The 13,523-nt window shown below is 46.0% G+C and overlaps 1 protein-coding gene across 1 annotated transcript in view; it reads left to right on the top strand.

Annotated features, from left to right (window-relative positions):
- vps13d (vacuolar protein sorting 13 homolog D) overlaps positions 1–13,523 on the top strand; it is a 62,124-nt gene that overhangs the window by 15,142 nt on the left and 33,459 nt on the right. The window contains 20 exon segments of the mRNA XM_048240308.1: positions 706–930; positions 1,641–1,688; positions 2,789–2,996; positions 3,913–4,126; positions 4,712–4,883; positions 5,472–5,587; positions 5,826–6,047; positions 6,378–6,652; positions 6,874–7,007; positions 8,342–8,497; positions 8,675–8,876; positions 9,129–9,203; positions 9,529–9,726; positions 10,714–10,803; positions 11,368–11,387; positions 11,390–11,410; positions 11,496–11,598; positions 11,785–11,913; positions 12,470–12,544; positions 13,391–13,496. Coding sequence (XP_048096265.1) covers positions 706–930; positions 1,641–1,688; positions 2,789–2,996; positions 3,913–4,126; positions 4,712–4,883; positions 5,472–5,587; positions 5,826–6,047; positions 6,378–6,652; positions 6,874–7,007; positions 8,342–8,497; positions 8,675–8,876; positions 9,129–9,203; positions 9,529–9,726; positions 10,714–10,803; positions 11,368–11,387; positions 11,390–11,410; positions 11,496–11,598; positions 11,785–11,913; positions 12,470–12,544; positions 13,391–13,496 — 2,789 coding nt within the window.

The following is a 13,523-nucleotide window of genomic DNA, read 5'->3' as shown; positions in this document are numbered from 1 at the left end:
GTAAGGTGCTCAAGAGAGTGAGTGTCATGGTGAAGGTGCAAAAAGTAGTCCAACAGTAGTCCTATAGTTCTGTGTGCATGGTAAGGTGCTCAAGACAGTGAGTGTCATGGTGAAGGTGCAAAAAGTAGTCCAACAGTAGTGCAACAGTGCAATAATAAGGTCATGGGCATGCTCACTGGGGACGAGCTCGCGAGCATGAGCTTGTTTCAAATTTCCCACTAGAGAAATTTTGCAGTGTTGGAGTCTAAAACCCTGTTATCAAACTTGGAGAGAAACAAGAAACCTTCCCTCTTACCCTCTTTTTCCACCGATTCTAAAATACACTTACAAGTGTTATCTCTACCTACCCCGTTAACACCTCCCTACCTGACCAAAAGTGCACTTGCTGTCAGTTTCATGAAAGTTCCTCCTGATAGTTGTGGTACAAGCAGCAGCAGCAGCAGCAGCATCCGATACCACATACCGGGGTCTAGTACCCACGAGGACCCAGGTTTGAGTCAGGCCTGAGGTCATTTCTTGACCCCACACTCCATCTCTCTCCCATTAATTTCCTGTCTACTCTTTACTGTCCTGGCAGTAACGGCTTGAGAAGCCCCAAAATATATATTTTTTGTTTGTTTTTTTTAAAAACCACCTCAGTACAGGCCCTGACCCCTGAACTCTAACCTGACCTCTTCCCTCCCCTCCCCTCCCTCTCCCTGTCAGGTGCGTGAGCGTCCCCAGCGAGCATCGCGCGTGCTGCTGGACATCGAGGCAGGCGCGCCGGTGCTGCTGATCCCCGAGAGCTCGCGCTCGCCCCGCCTGATCGTGGCCAACCTGGGCCAGCTGCGCGTGCACAACAGCTTCCTGTCCGCGGGCACCCATGGCACCTTCTCTCTCAGAGACAAGGTAGAGAAACTTACCATGGCACATGCCTTTTTCCCCTCTCTGGTGAGTCCTGCCCATCCAAGCCGCTATGCTACGCTATACCACACCACACCACACCACTGCACTGCACCGCACCGCACCACACCACAGCACCGCACCGCACCACACCACACCACACCACACCACAGCACTGCACTGCACCGCACCGCACCGCACCACACCACACCACACCACACCACACCACTGCACCACACCACAGCACAGCACTGCACTGCACCGCACCACACCACACCACAGCACTGCACTGCACTGCACTGCACCGCACCGCACCACACCACACCACTGCACTGCACCGCACCACACCACAGCACACCACTGCACCGCACCACACCACACCACTGCACTGCACACCACCACACCACAGCACACCACACCACTGCACTGCACTGCACCACACCACACCACTGCACTGCACACCACACCACAGCACTGCACCACACCACACCACTGCACCACACCACACCACACCACACCACACCACTGCACCGCACCGCACCGCACCGCACCGCACCACACCGCACCACACCACACCACACCACACCACACCACACCACAGCACCACGCTCGTGCAAACCCGCCAGAGATTGTTATTACTAGTTCTATTTTTGTCGTCCAGTAATCATCCAGTGTATAATATTGTTGCTATGTGTGTGTGTCCATATATAGTGTTGTTAACATTCATAATAGTTGTATTTTTGTTTTTTTTTGTGAAGAATTTGATATTGCATGCAAATTCATACAAGGACCCAGCCTACTATAAGGTATCAGGGTGTGTCCACTTTTGTTGGTTGACCTGGACTGTTTCTTTCTCTCTTCTGATTGGTTATTAATCTCTTCTCTTCTCTGCATGCTTCTCTTTCTATGACTTAACTATACATGTAAGTTCATAATTGTATTGTATTGTATGAGGGTACACTGGTTCATCTGTATATGACTAGGATGAGCAATTTGGGGAAATTATGTAATTCTTTTTTAAGATCGCAATTTGATTTGTGATATACTGTAAGTTAAGCTCAAGATTCACTATATAATACATTTAAAACATGATTTGAAGCATTACCAATTAAGGTAACAATGACATTTGAACTGCTCTATCTGTAAATCCGAGGATGAAAACAAAAACATTGAAATTACTTCCAAATATAGCTTTATGATTGGCCACATCTGATTAGTTAGCATGTGCCTCAGGGTACCTCAGACTGATGAGCGTGACTGTCTGTCACACAAAGACGGTATTCATTTAAAAACATAACACGTGACACTATTGACTATGGGGTCAGAGTTAGTGGCACAATTAATTGCATCTTTTGTGATTTGCTAATTTGATTAGTTCAGATTGTGACTTCAATTTCGATTCATCTTTCAGCCATAATGCATGATGATGTTACAGCTTATGCAAAGACTGCTCAGAAAAGCTTGTGAATTGTCAGAGACTTTACAATACACATATCTTTCTGTGCCTCTGTGTAATTGGTCATTTCATTTTCTCTGCTAATACTTCGATATGTGGTCTTTTAGGCCACCAGCGTCGACTTCAAAGCAGGGCTGCCTGGAAGGCGTTAGGGTTAGGTATAGCAGCGCTGCCTTGAAGTCGATGGTGGGAACCCAAAAGACCATCAAGCTAATATTTTCTCTACATAGTGTTGCACACATAAGGAATGCTTTGCCATATTTCATAATTCAAGATGTATATCACACATTTCGTACAATGTGTGTGCATAATATGTACAACATGTACATTTTGAAATATGCACATATCCTGTAAAACATGCCAGTGTGCTTAAATGTGAGCCTTTGATGTTGGCAATGTACCTACCGCATGAGTGAACGGCTGGACTGAAAGTGCTGCTCTCGTTTGAAGGACCGTGTAAAGAGCACTCCGCCAGCAGGGGGCGCCAGTAAGCTTAGTGAGGAGGAGTCTGCAGAGAAGGGGAAATCCTCCAGCAGCTCAGCCTCGGCCTCTACCTCAGGCTCAGGCTCAGGCCCCGGCCCCAGCTCAGGGTTCACCCTGGGCCGCCCGCAGGCTGCCAAAGGGAGGATGCCCGACGTAGACATCTCCCTAAACCCAGGTGAGTCACAACACAACAGCCCTCCCTTCCTCCTCCTCCACCTCCACCACCGAGTTTGTTAATGCTAACTGATGGCAGATTGGGCTGGCTGCTTTTACAGGCTCTGACTTGTTTTCTTTTCATCTGCACTGGGGCTGTGATCACTCAGTGAACCAAATCTGAATGGCATATGTAGGTGTTTCAGAGGTATAAAACAAGTGCAGGCCAAAACTAAGCACACTTTTATAATAATTTATGAATTGAACCAAATCTGAATGGCATGTAGGTGTTTCAGAGGTATAAAACAAGTGCAGGTCAAAACTAAGCACACTTTTACAATAATTTACCCCCCCCCCCCCCCCCACATATCTGGAAAAAGTCCTTCAATGGAATTTCTTTTAAGAAAGAAAAAAAAAGTATTAAAAAGTAAGAGTATTATGTCTGGCGACTATTATAAAAATTTTTATCTCTCTGTCCCTAACCATAATATCGGAACTCCCCCTATTACCACCGGTCCCGTATTTCTTGCGTGTATGTGTCACTTAATATCCATTTCTATCCAAACCAAGACGGCGGATTCCTAAATAAACACAACCACCAACACCATAGGTGTATCTAAATTAGCTATGTACCAAAAATTATATTTTACCGTGACTCGAAGAACATCCCGTTATGCTCCCGTTAAGAACCAAACCAGATTTTGTTCAAATCTACACACCTATGGTTACTGAAAAATGTAAGGTTCATTTAGCAAATGTTATTTTGAAGTGTTAAAAAGCATTGTTGTTTTACAATTTTCGAACAAAAGTGGTGATAATTGGGGGTGTTACAATACCTAAGTGTTGTTAGCAGTGTCTTCCTGCAGTCCAATGCTGTTCTGAGTGTGTGTCGTGCTGCTAAATCTTCTCTATCTGTGGGTGTGCTCCCCCCCCTGCAGAGGAGCATGTGTGCCTGTTGGACTGCATCTCTCTGGACCTGCAGGAGATGGACATCTTCTCAGCGGAGCGTCTTCCGTGCGAGCCGTGGGACAGTGCGGGCAAGCGGCCGGACACTGACTTGTTTTTCACCTCCTACACGGTGCGGCGCAGCGGGAGCAGTCTGCTGCAGGAACGCTGCCACCTACGGCTCAAGGTGGAGCGCAACCTGGACAGGTGAGCCTCCAATATCCAGACCTCTCTCTCTCTCTCTCTCTCTCTCTCTCTCTCTCTCTGTCTCTGTCTCTGTCTCTGTCTCTGTCTCTGTCTCTGTCTCTGTGTGTGAGAGAAGGGGAGTCTGAGCTTGTATTAATAGTTAGTGTTTAATAAATCTCTGAGGTCACGTATGCATCAGAAAAGTCTGTGCACCACTAGACAACCTTTCATTCATACACAGCCATATTTATATCAAAGAAAAGCAGAACAAACTGGGGTTGGTCAAAGATGTGTGTTTTCAGAGAGGATCTAACCATCATTAGTTTCAATTCTGCATGTCTGGAACATAAGCTGATTCAGTGATATGAAAAGCTAAATAGTTGATATGGAAGGTTAAAGACAGGCAGAAAGGTTGAAAGGTTACCGACAGGTATAAGAGAAAAGGTTACAGACAGATCATGTTGTCCTTTATAAAACAAATTTCCCTTACAGTATGATGTATGATGACACCACCTAAGTATCAGTGGCATCAGTGCTCAAACATTCCTCTTTAAGATCACTCTTTCTTTCTCTTCCTCTATGTCTTAACTCTTTTATCTTTCTTAGGGAGTTAAGTCACGCGGTACCCGACATGTCCATCCACGGCAGCCTGTCGTCGGTCCACTGTTCTCTGGACCTGGAGCGGTACCAGCTGATCCGCGGCCTGCTGGAACTGAACCTGGGCGAGCCCGTGGAGGAGTTCCTGCGGCCGTACAACCTGCAGGACCCCAGCAACTACGTAAGACACTCTCAAATAGATCATATCTACAGGGCAGTACAACCTGCAGGACCCCAGCAACTACGTAAGACACTCTCAAATAGATCATATCTACAGGGCTGTACAACCTGCAGCACCCCAGCAACTACGTCAGACACTCTCAAATAGATCATATCTACAGGGCAGTACAACCTGCAGGACCCCAGCAACTACGTAAGACACTCTCAAATAGATCATATCTCCCCAGCAACTACGTCAGACACTCTCAAATAGATCATATCTACAGGGCAGTACAACCTGCAGGATCCCAGCAACTACGTAAGACACTCTCAAATAGATCATATCTACAGGGCAGCTAGGGAGGAAATGCCATTCGTCAGACTAGAATCTTATCTGTGTGGAGGCAAGCTTCACACAATTAAGTATGAGTGGTCAAATAGAGTAAAAATGTAGTAAGTTTGTTTGCTTAAAGTAGAGCTGAATTTTGTTTTACATGTAATTCATTATTTTGAGTTTCTCTCTGGTATTCCTGTGATATTGTATTAAAGTTGAATTAAAGTAGTCCCTAAAGGCCTTGTTGATGATGTGTGTTGTGCTTGTGACGTGTAGACGGTGCTGAGTGGTGATGTGTATACCAGCCTCTCCTTCCTGGTGGACATGATGAACGTCAGTCTGGAGCTGTTGGACAGCCCCAAATCCACCGGGCACAAAAAGTCTCTAGCCAGGTGGGTGGCCACTGCGAAAGGGAAAGCTTTTGTACTTGCATGTCTTAACTTGACTTTTTGTTGTATTTCACTTCAGCAGTTTTGGTGAAAAAAATCCTGTAGCAATGCAATGTAATTGTAATGTAATATTAATGTAATTATTCAATTAAATTTAATTGTTTAGTTTGTTAATTTGTTTATTTCTATTTCATCTGGTCATAAATCCATCTTCTTTTTCCTGTATCCGTTTTCTCTCCAGGTTTGACTTCATGAAGTCCAAGCTGCTCTTTGAGACGTTCTCCAACGGCTCCAAGTCGGTGAACCTGGTGTCCCACTCTCTGCTGGCCTACGACACGCGCTACGGCGGCTCCACGGCGAGGCCGAGCGGCAGCGAGAGCAAGCACAACGTGTTCGACTGCATCCTGCAGCCCTCCAAGACCGGCAGCAACCGGGCCTCCCTGCAGCTGGAGCTGCACTACAGGTAGCTGGAGCTGATGGGACGCTGGGCTGGACGGATGTCAGGGTGGACCACAGCGCGGGTGGTTCACGTGAATTGTGAACACGTCAACATTTGTCATATGCTTCTCTTCTTATGCCTGTTCTCTAATACATGTTTACAATGTTTTACTTTATGACTTACTATCTCAGAATTAGATTTGTGAAGATCTGAAAAGTCATGCAAACATGACTTGGATATGTATCTTAGCAGGTTATAATATCTATAATATGATCATAGCAGAATCATTGATACGATTTGTGCATGATGTGTTTCTATATAATGATATGATGTGGTGCTACTACCTTCCTACAGGTCAACACGGGACTCCTCCTGCTTCACCGTGGTGCTGAACAACCTGCGTGTGTTCCTCATCTTTGATTGGCTGCAGCTGGTGCGGGACTTCCTGCGCATGCCTGTGGAGAAGGGCTCGGCGCCGCCACGGCAACGCTGGCCCAGTGGTGGGAGCGACTCCAGTGGCACGAGCGGTGCAGTCATGCCCAAAACGGTCAAAAGTGGCGTGGTGACCAAGAGGTCCACAGTGCCCGTCACTCAGGACCGTTACCTGGAGGTCAAGATCAATGTTACAGGTATAGTTAAATAGGAGCTCTCTAAGTTGGGTCAGAACGCAAGATAATGATGGAAGTAAAGGTTCTGGAATCTGGATTCTAAGTGGCATGTTTGTTCACTTTCCCTAAAATATAACCAACAGCAGAATAGCATACACACATTTGTACAGTAAGATTTATGTGAGCCATGCTTGCATTTTATGACTTCTAAGACTGTTTCTTGTGTGTTTGGTTTTCTTCAGGAACTGAGTTTGTGGTAGTGGAAGATTCCTCCTGTCTGGACACTAACGCCATCATTCTGAAAGGCACCACTGTACTGACCTACAAGCCTCGTTTTCTGGATCGACCCTTTTCTGGTAGCCTAGCTGGCATTGAGGTGACTGTGCCCTCATACTCACAAATCAATACCCTCTAATGCCTATTCCACAGCCACAACCCCTTGTCAGTGATCCGAGCCGGACTTGGGGTCAGGGGCGATTCTAGACCTAGAGCTTCGCTGGGGCACAGGCCCCCAACTCCCAATACATTTTTTTTCTTTTTTAAACGTGCGTGCAATATGAAATAAATGGCTAGCCTTGTTTCTCTCCTTCTCCTCCTCCCCCTGCCTGGTACTGGACTGCCCAGTTTGTGCTCTTCTCCTTCTCTTCGACCTTCTTCTTCTCCTCATCCTTCTCCTCCTTCTCCTCCTCCAGCACTCTCTCCCTCAATTGTTGTAGCAACCACTATCCAGCAACATCCAAACACATAGGCATAAGTAGGCCTGTACTCACTGCATGAATTAATAGGCTTTCCTACTAACACAAGGGAAGCTTATTTTTAGTCAAAATTTAGATATACTTCCCTCCCAGGCAAGGGTCCTATAGTCATCCTGGCAATACTGCAGTTCTTTGTAGCTTAAATAGCCTACTAAAGCCTTCATACTGACTTTTGGTGATAATTTGCAAATGTAGCCTATATTATACTATATTATAGGCTACTCTGATCTGAAACTCTGTGCAGATTATTATAGGCTACATTTGCAAATGCAGCAAACTTATTTAAGTTTGCCATGAAACCATTGATCAAAGCACTGGCTATTACCAGCATAAATGTTAATGTTAACGTTGATCTCTCCTCACTGTTCTTCCCTCTGCCTCTGTTAAGGAAAAACTTTCTGATGTCCATCTCTGAATATCTGAATAGTTTATCAGAAGGCTATGTTTAGTTTTACAGTAGGACAGCTTCACAAACAGTAGGCTATAGGCTACTTTTACAGGCTGTGTATGTGTGTGTGTACAACAAGACACTCGGAAGAATCATGCAAACGATTTTCATTGGTTGTTGTGTTCAATCTTACCCAGCTACAGAAGTGCTATTTCCTGATTGGCTATTATGGCCCCTTTCTTTATTTCCTTGTTTTTTTTTATTTTTTTATTGGCTGGTAAGTGACAGACTCGAGTCATGACTAAAGCAGGCACGGAGATGCGCTCATGAATGCTGTTTCCAGCTAGAGCCACGCTAGAATTTTACTGGGGCACTGGAGACTTTTACTAAGGCACGTGCCCCAGTGAATAAGGTCTAGTGACGCCCCTGCTTGGGGTACTTCCGATTTTGTATTAAGTTTCTGTATAGAAAACAATCTGTGATTTAAGCAATGGCATTGAGAGAGTGTATGTTGAAAGGCTGTAAAATAAAGTGTGTGTGTGTGTGTGTGTGTGTCTGTCTGTCCAGGTGTTCTCATGTCGACTGGGTAGTGAGCAGGAGACGGCCTTGTCCATCATCGACCCGGTGAACGTACAGATGGAGCTGTGTGGCAGTCCCACCTACCAGAGCAGCTCTGGCCTGCTCGACGCCTTCAACATCGAGGACTTCCCCCCGCTTCTGGAGGTCAGGAGGACTGTGGTGTCTACACACACACACACAGACACACACAACTAAACTGCACAAATCAAATGCAAACTTTCTAGAAGAGAGACATTCTGCCTTGTTAGAAAAAATTGTTTATGTGATTTGATGGAAATCAATATATAAGTTTTAAACTAGCCTCTGCCTGGCCCTTTGTAGATCCAGTTCCCAGCCCTGGACATCCGCCTGTCCTATAACGACGTGCAGCTCTTCTTGGCTATTGCCAAGTCCCTTCCCTCCGCTGGCTCCCCCAGTCCCAGTGACCCGGCCGCTGCCTCCCTGCCCGGCACGTCCACCGCTACCACTGACCCCCCTGCCAAGCCAAAGGACTCCTTCAGGCACAAAACTGAGATGCTGCTGGGTAAGAAGATCAAGATAGATTGATGATTAATTAATGATGATTAATCGATTGATTAAGTGTGGTTCTCTGTATATACCGGTGCATCTTGTCACCATCTGGGAAAAAGAGAAAAGTCCATCCTTGTCATTTTGATTCTTTATGAATAGCAAAAAGGATTTTTGCTTTCTTCAGAGACATGTTTTGCCTGCATTCTAAGACGCTGTTTATGGTGTGTATGCTGTGTTGTGTGGTGTGGTGTGGTGTGTTCTTCAGAGGGTCAGCTGAATCGCCTACAAGACCTGGGCTTCAGGAAGGAGGATTGCAAACGGGCTCTCATCCACTGCAAAGGTGACCAGCAGCAACATAATGACCATAGAGCCAGTTAGCCACTGGACTCGTTTGACTCATTGTGCACTATAAACATTGCTTAGAGCAAGAAATGCAGAACTGTATACAACTGTGTGTATGTGTGTCTGTGTCTGTGTGTGTGTCTCTGTTTGTGTCTCCAAGGTTAAGTTTTGTATGTGGTCATCTTTGTTTTTATCAAAGATAAAGGTTACTTTATCTTAAGTATGTAAATGTATGTTTATGTGCATGCGTGTGCATGCATACATTGTTTATGGATGTGTGCTTATGACTATGTGCCTGTAACCGTGTGTGTGTGTGACTGCAGGCCAGCTGGACCAGGCAGCAACGTGGCTCCTGGAGAACGCTGAGAGCACGCTGGGGCGGGTGCGGGACGACTCGGACCCCAGCAGCCACTCGGCGCCGCCGCTCTCGGGCATCGAGGTGAAGGCCGAGAGTGTGTGCATCTGCTTCATCGACGACTGCCTGGACTGCGACGTCCCACTGGCTGAGCTCACCTTCTCACGTAAGACAGACAACATACATTAGGGCTGTCACAATGTCAATCCTGATGTTACACTATAATATGCATTAGGGCTGTCACAATGTCAAACCTGATGTTACACTATAATATACATTAGGGCTGTTACAATGTCAATCCTGATGTTACACTATAATATGCATTAGGGCTGTCACAATGTCAATCCTGATGTTACACTATAATATGCATTAGGGCTGTTACAATGTCAGATATGCACTAAACAATTGTCATGACGATCGATATAGAAAATTTGAACAAAATAATAAGTAAAATCATCAGCTATCAGTCAAATTCATCTTTTTTCATGTTTTGGCAAATTAATTGCACTTAAAATAGGACTGCAGTGAGATGGAGATTCTGTAGCCGTTGCAGTGAATACTGTTGAATACTATTGACTTAAAGCATTCCTGGATCTACATCCTTATGCATGCTTCCTGCCAGGACTTTTACGGGCTTTTCCCAAATCACGGAAGTAACGTCGACGCAGCGGTATAGTATCAGATAGTGGCATCCATCAGAGAAGTGTAATTTAAATAAACTCCTGGTGTATTTACAAACTTTTCAATGCCTCGTTTTATGAGTAAAGAACATAGTTGTACTACTGTAGAAGTTTCGTACCATTCAGGGCATTATTAGTGTGGTAATTTACGAGATAAAAGTTGGTACCATTACGACTGCAGAAACTCATTTCTGACAGCGCTACTCGACCAGGGTTCGACCAAGGAAAAACAGGTTCTGGGAGGGTGTTTGGCTCGGGGTCATGGTGCAAAGGACCCTAGGGTGAAATTACTCCGAACCATCGCTTTAATAAAAACAGTAGCAAACAAGCTAACATTTTATGTGTGATTTTATGTATTACTCAACCTGAGCTTTGGTCATCAGCCCCTAAAATCAGCTACCTCCAGGCCCCCTCATGTGTGTGTGTGTGTGTGTGTGTGTAACTTTCTGCGCCCCCTTCTCCCTTCACTACAGGGCTGTATGTGCTCCAGAGGATCGGCTCGACGCAGGAGGGCAACGCCAGCTTCACCCTGTCTGGAGATTACTACAACAGAGAGCTGTCAGGTGGGTTATGTTTGGAGCTGGAGAGCGCCGAGCCTCAGCACACTACCAAACCGCCGCGTGATTTATGTGGAGACGGAGGCTTGGCACACACCTGCCATTACACATCTTTGCACAACATTTCATGACTCTCCTGATTTACCGTCGCTGTGTATGTTTGCAGTAATGTGTGTGTGTGTGTTTTTGTTTGTCTGGGCTTAAGAGATGTGTGTTTGTGTGTCTGTTTGCCTGTCTGTCTCTGTTTATTCAAATGTGATGCATTGCTCTGCGTGTGTGTGTCTCTATGTATTTGCCCTTTCCTCTGTCTATTGCTTGTGTGTGTATATATGCGTTTTGTTTATATACTTTTCTTTTGCCCTTTCCTCTGCATGTGTGTGTATTTGACTGTGTGCTTCCCCCCCCACCTCGTGTGTGTGTGTGTGTGTGTGTGTGTGTGTGTGTGTGTGTGTGTGTGTGTGTGTGTGTGTGTGTGTGTGTGTGTGTGTGTGTGTGTGTGTCTGGGCTTAAGAGATGTGTGTTTGTGTGTCTGTTTGCCTGTCTGTCTCTGTTTATTCAAATGTGATGCAGGCTGGGAGCCCTTCATCGTTTTGAGCCCTGGCTGTGTGCTTCCGTGTGTGTGTGTGTGTGTGTGTGTGTGTGTGTGTGTGTGTGTGTGTGTGTGTGTGTGTGTGTGTGTGTGTGTGTGTGTGTGTGAGACCTGGCAGCAGCAGGCGGCCGGCCGTCTCCATCCCCCGCGCCTCAAGCTCGGGGTGCGAGCCAAGCAGAGGCTGGACGTCAACATCACCTCCGTCCTGCTGGGTAAGGGCTAGCCTGGCGGCCGCTGCCGCCACCATGTCTGGGCAGTGCCCCCGCTCCACACAGCCCCGCTCTTGTTGTCTCTGGAGGTTTGAGTCCATATTTATGAAGCCTCTGGTGCTTTTCTCACCCCTCTGTTAACCTTGTTCCCCCCCCCCGCCCCTCAAACCCCCAACCTTGACCCAACAGAGCAGTACAGCACCACCAAGACGTCCTGGCTGGCCGATTACTGCAAGGAGGAAGACGCGCCTGCTCCTCAGAGCTCGGCCTCTGTTTCCTGGATGGGCTCCTCTGTGGATCCCCCCTCTTTTGGCCAGAGTAAGTACCCAGGATGCTGGCTCCTAGAAACTCCAGCCCCTGTTGAGATGTGTCATTGCAGTTACAAGTCACAGTCATGAGTGTTTACTGGTGAGGGAACGTGATGAGAAAGCTCTGGTGAAGTTGAGTTATGCTGGGAAAATGGACATGCTTTTGCCTCAGCTACTCTCTGAGTTAACAAGTTAGACTTTTACTCCTATGCTTGTGTTTAAAATGGCAAATGTGGGTGGTCGACATTATATTTTATTGTAATTTATACTGTAATTTAACAATTTTATTTTGGTCCCTTTAAAAAGACAATTGTACTTTTGCCGCAATTAGGAAGATCAATAAGAAGTTAGTGTCAGTACTATCAGACATGTAATAAAGTAAGTATTTAAACTAAAGTTATCATTGAAGTGATAAAGTGTATCTAGTCAGTGGTGTGATGAGCACAGTCGCAGCCTCTCCCTTTCTTCTGATCTGTCATGACACTGTCTCTCCCTCAGACCCCCCGTCTCTCTCTCTCCAACCTTGGCTGCATGTCTCTCTCCAGTCTAACTGTCTCTCTTGTCAGGTGTTCCTCTTGCCCACCTTAGAACTAGAAGCACTGCCAGCTTGACTTGCCTCGAGCAGCAGATTCATGCACGAGGTACTGTTCTTAGCCAGAGTAGGCTAGCTGCTAATGTTCAAGAACTCTGTCATCTGTGTATGGTGCTGGCTGGGGGTGGGCTTTCCTCTGCCTTACGGCTCAATTTGAGTTTTTCTTTTCTCATTTTATCTTTTATTTTTCTATTATTATTTTTTTAAAAGCTTCTTTTTGTTCTTGTGTTCTGTGTTATCACTTCCTGTGCCCATGAACCCATGTACTGACCTCACTTTCTGTGCCCATGAACCCATGTACTGACCTCACTTCCTGACACGTCCATGGGATAACCGTCTTCAGTTCTTAAGAAGTTAATTTATTTAATCGCTACGATCCTGAAGGAACAGAAGTCACTTGTTTTTAGTAGTCAGTGAATCCCCATGTTGGTGAAGCATTGATGTTCAATGTGGATGTAAAAATGACATTACACTTAACTCTCCCAAAAATGACATAGACAACCTCAATTGACATCATGCTAAGTTCGGAGGCACTTACCCACACACAAACGCATCACCAGCATCCCATGAAGCATTGCACTGGCCAGTCACATTGTTGTCGGTGCAGTGAGGTGCTAAAGAATCCATCCCCATGTGGTATTCTTGGAAGAAACGGCACTAGTTAAGAACAAGAGAAAGGAAATTGTCACTTTTTGCTGTCTTGCACTGTTTGAAAGGCAAATGGACAATTCTTGGTTTCATTTTCCTTTTGCTGTACTGGAATTTTTGCCATCACCGCGCTGCAGCTTGTCAATAGTTGTCTGGTGCTTATTTGTATGATGTGAAATGTGAGCCTCTAGCCATATGGCTGTATTTGTTGTTTAATGCCTGATTTTTCCTCTGTGGATATGTCCAGCGGACGTCAAGCTGTCCAAGAGGAGGCAGCCTTTCATCCCTTATGCCCTGAGGAACCACACCGGCTGCACCATGTGGTTCGCCACGCTCACCACCACACCTACCAGGTCAGGAACCCCCAGATAAAAATGACT

Source organism: Alosa alosa, chromosome 4, assembly GCF_017589495.1.
Source record: "Alosa alosa isolate M-15738 ecotype Scorff River chromosome 4, AALO_Geno_1.1, whole genome shotgun sequence".
In the NCBI taxonomy this organism is placed as follows: Eukaryota; Metazoa; Chordata; class Actinopteri; order Clupeiformes; family Clupeidae; genus Alosa; species Alosa alosa.
The sequence above is the reverse complement of the archived record's forward strand: the minus strand, read 5'-3'. Positions and strand labels throughout refer to the sequence as shown.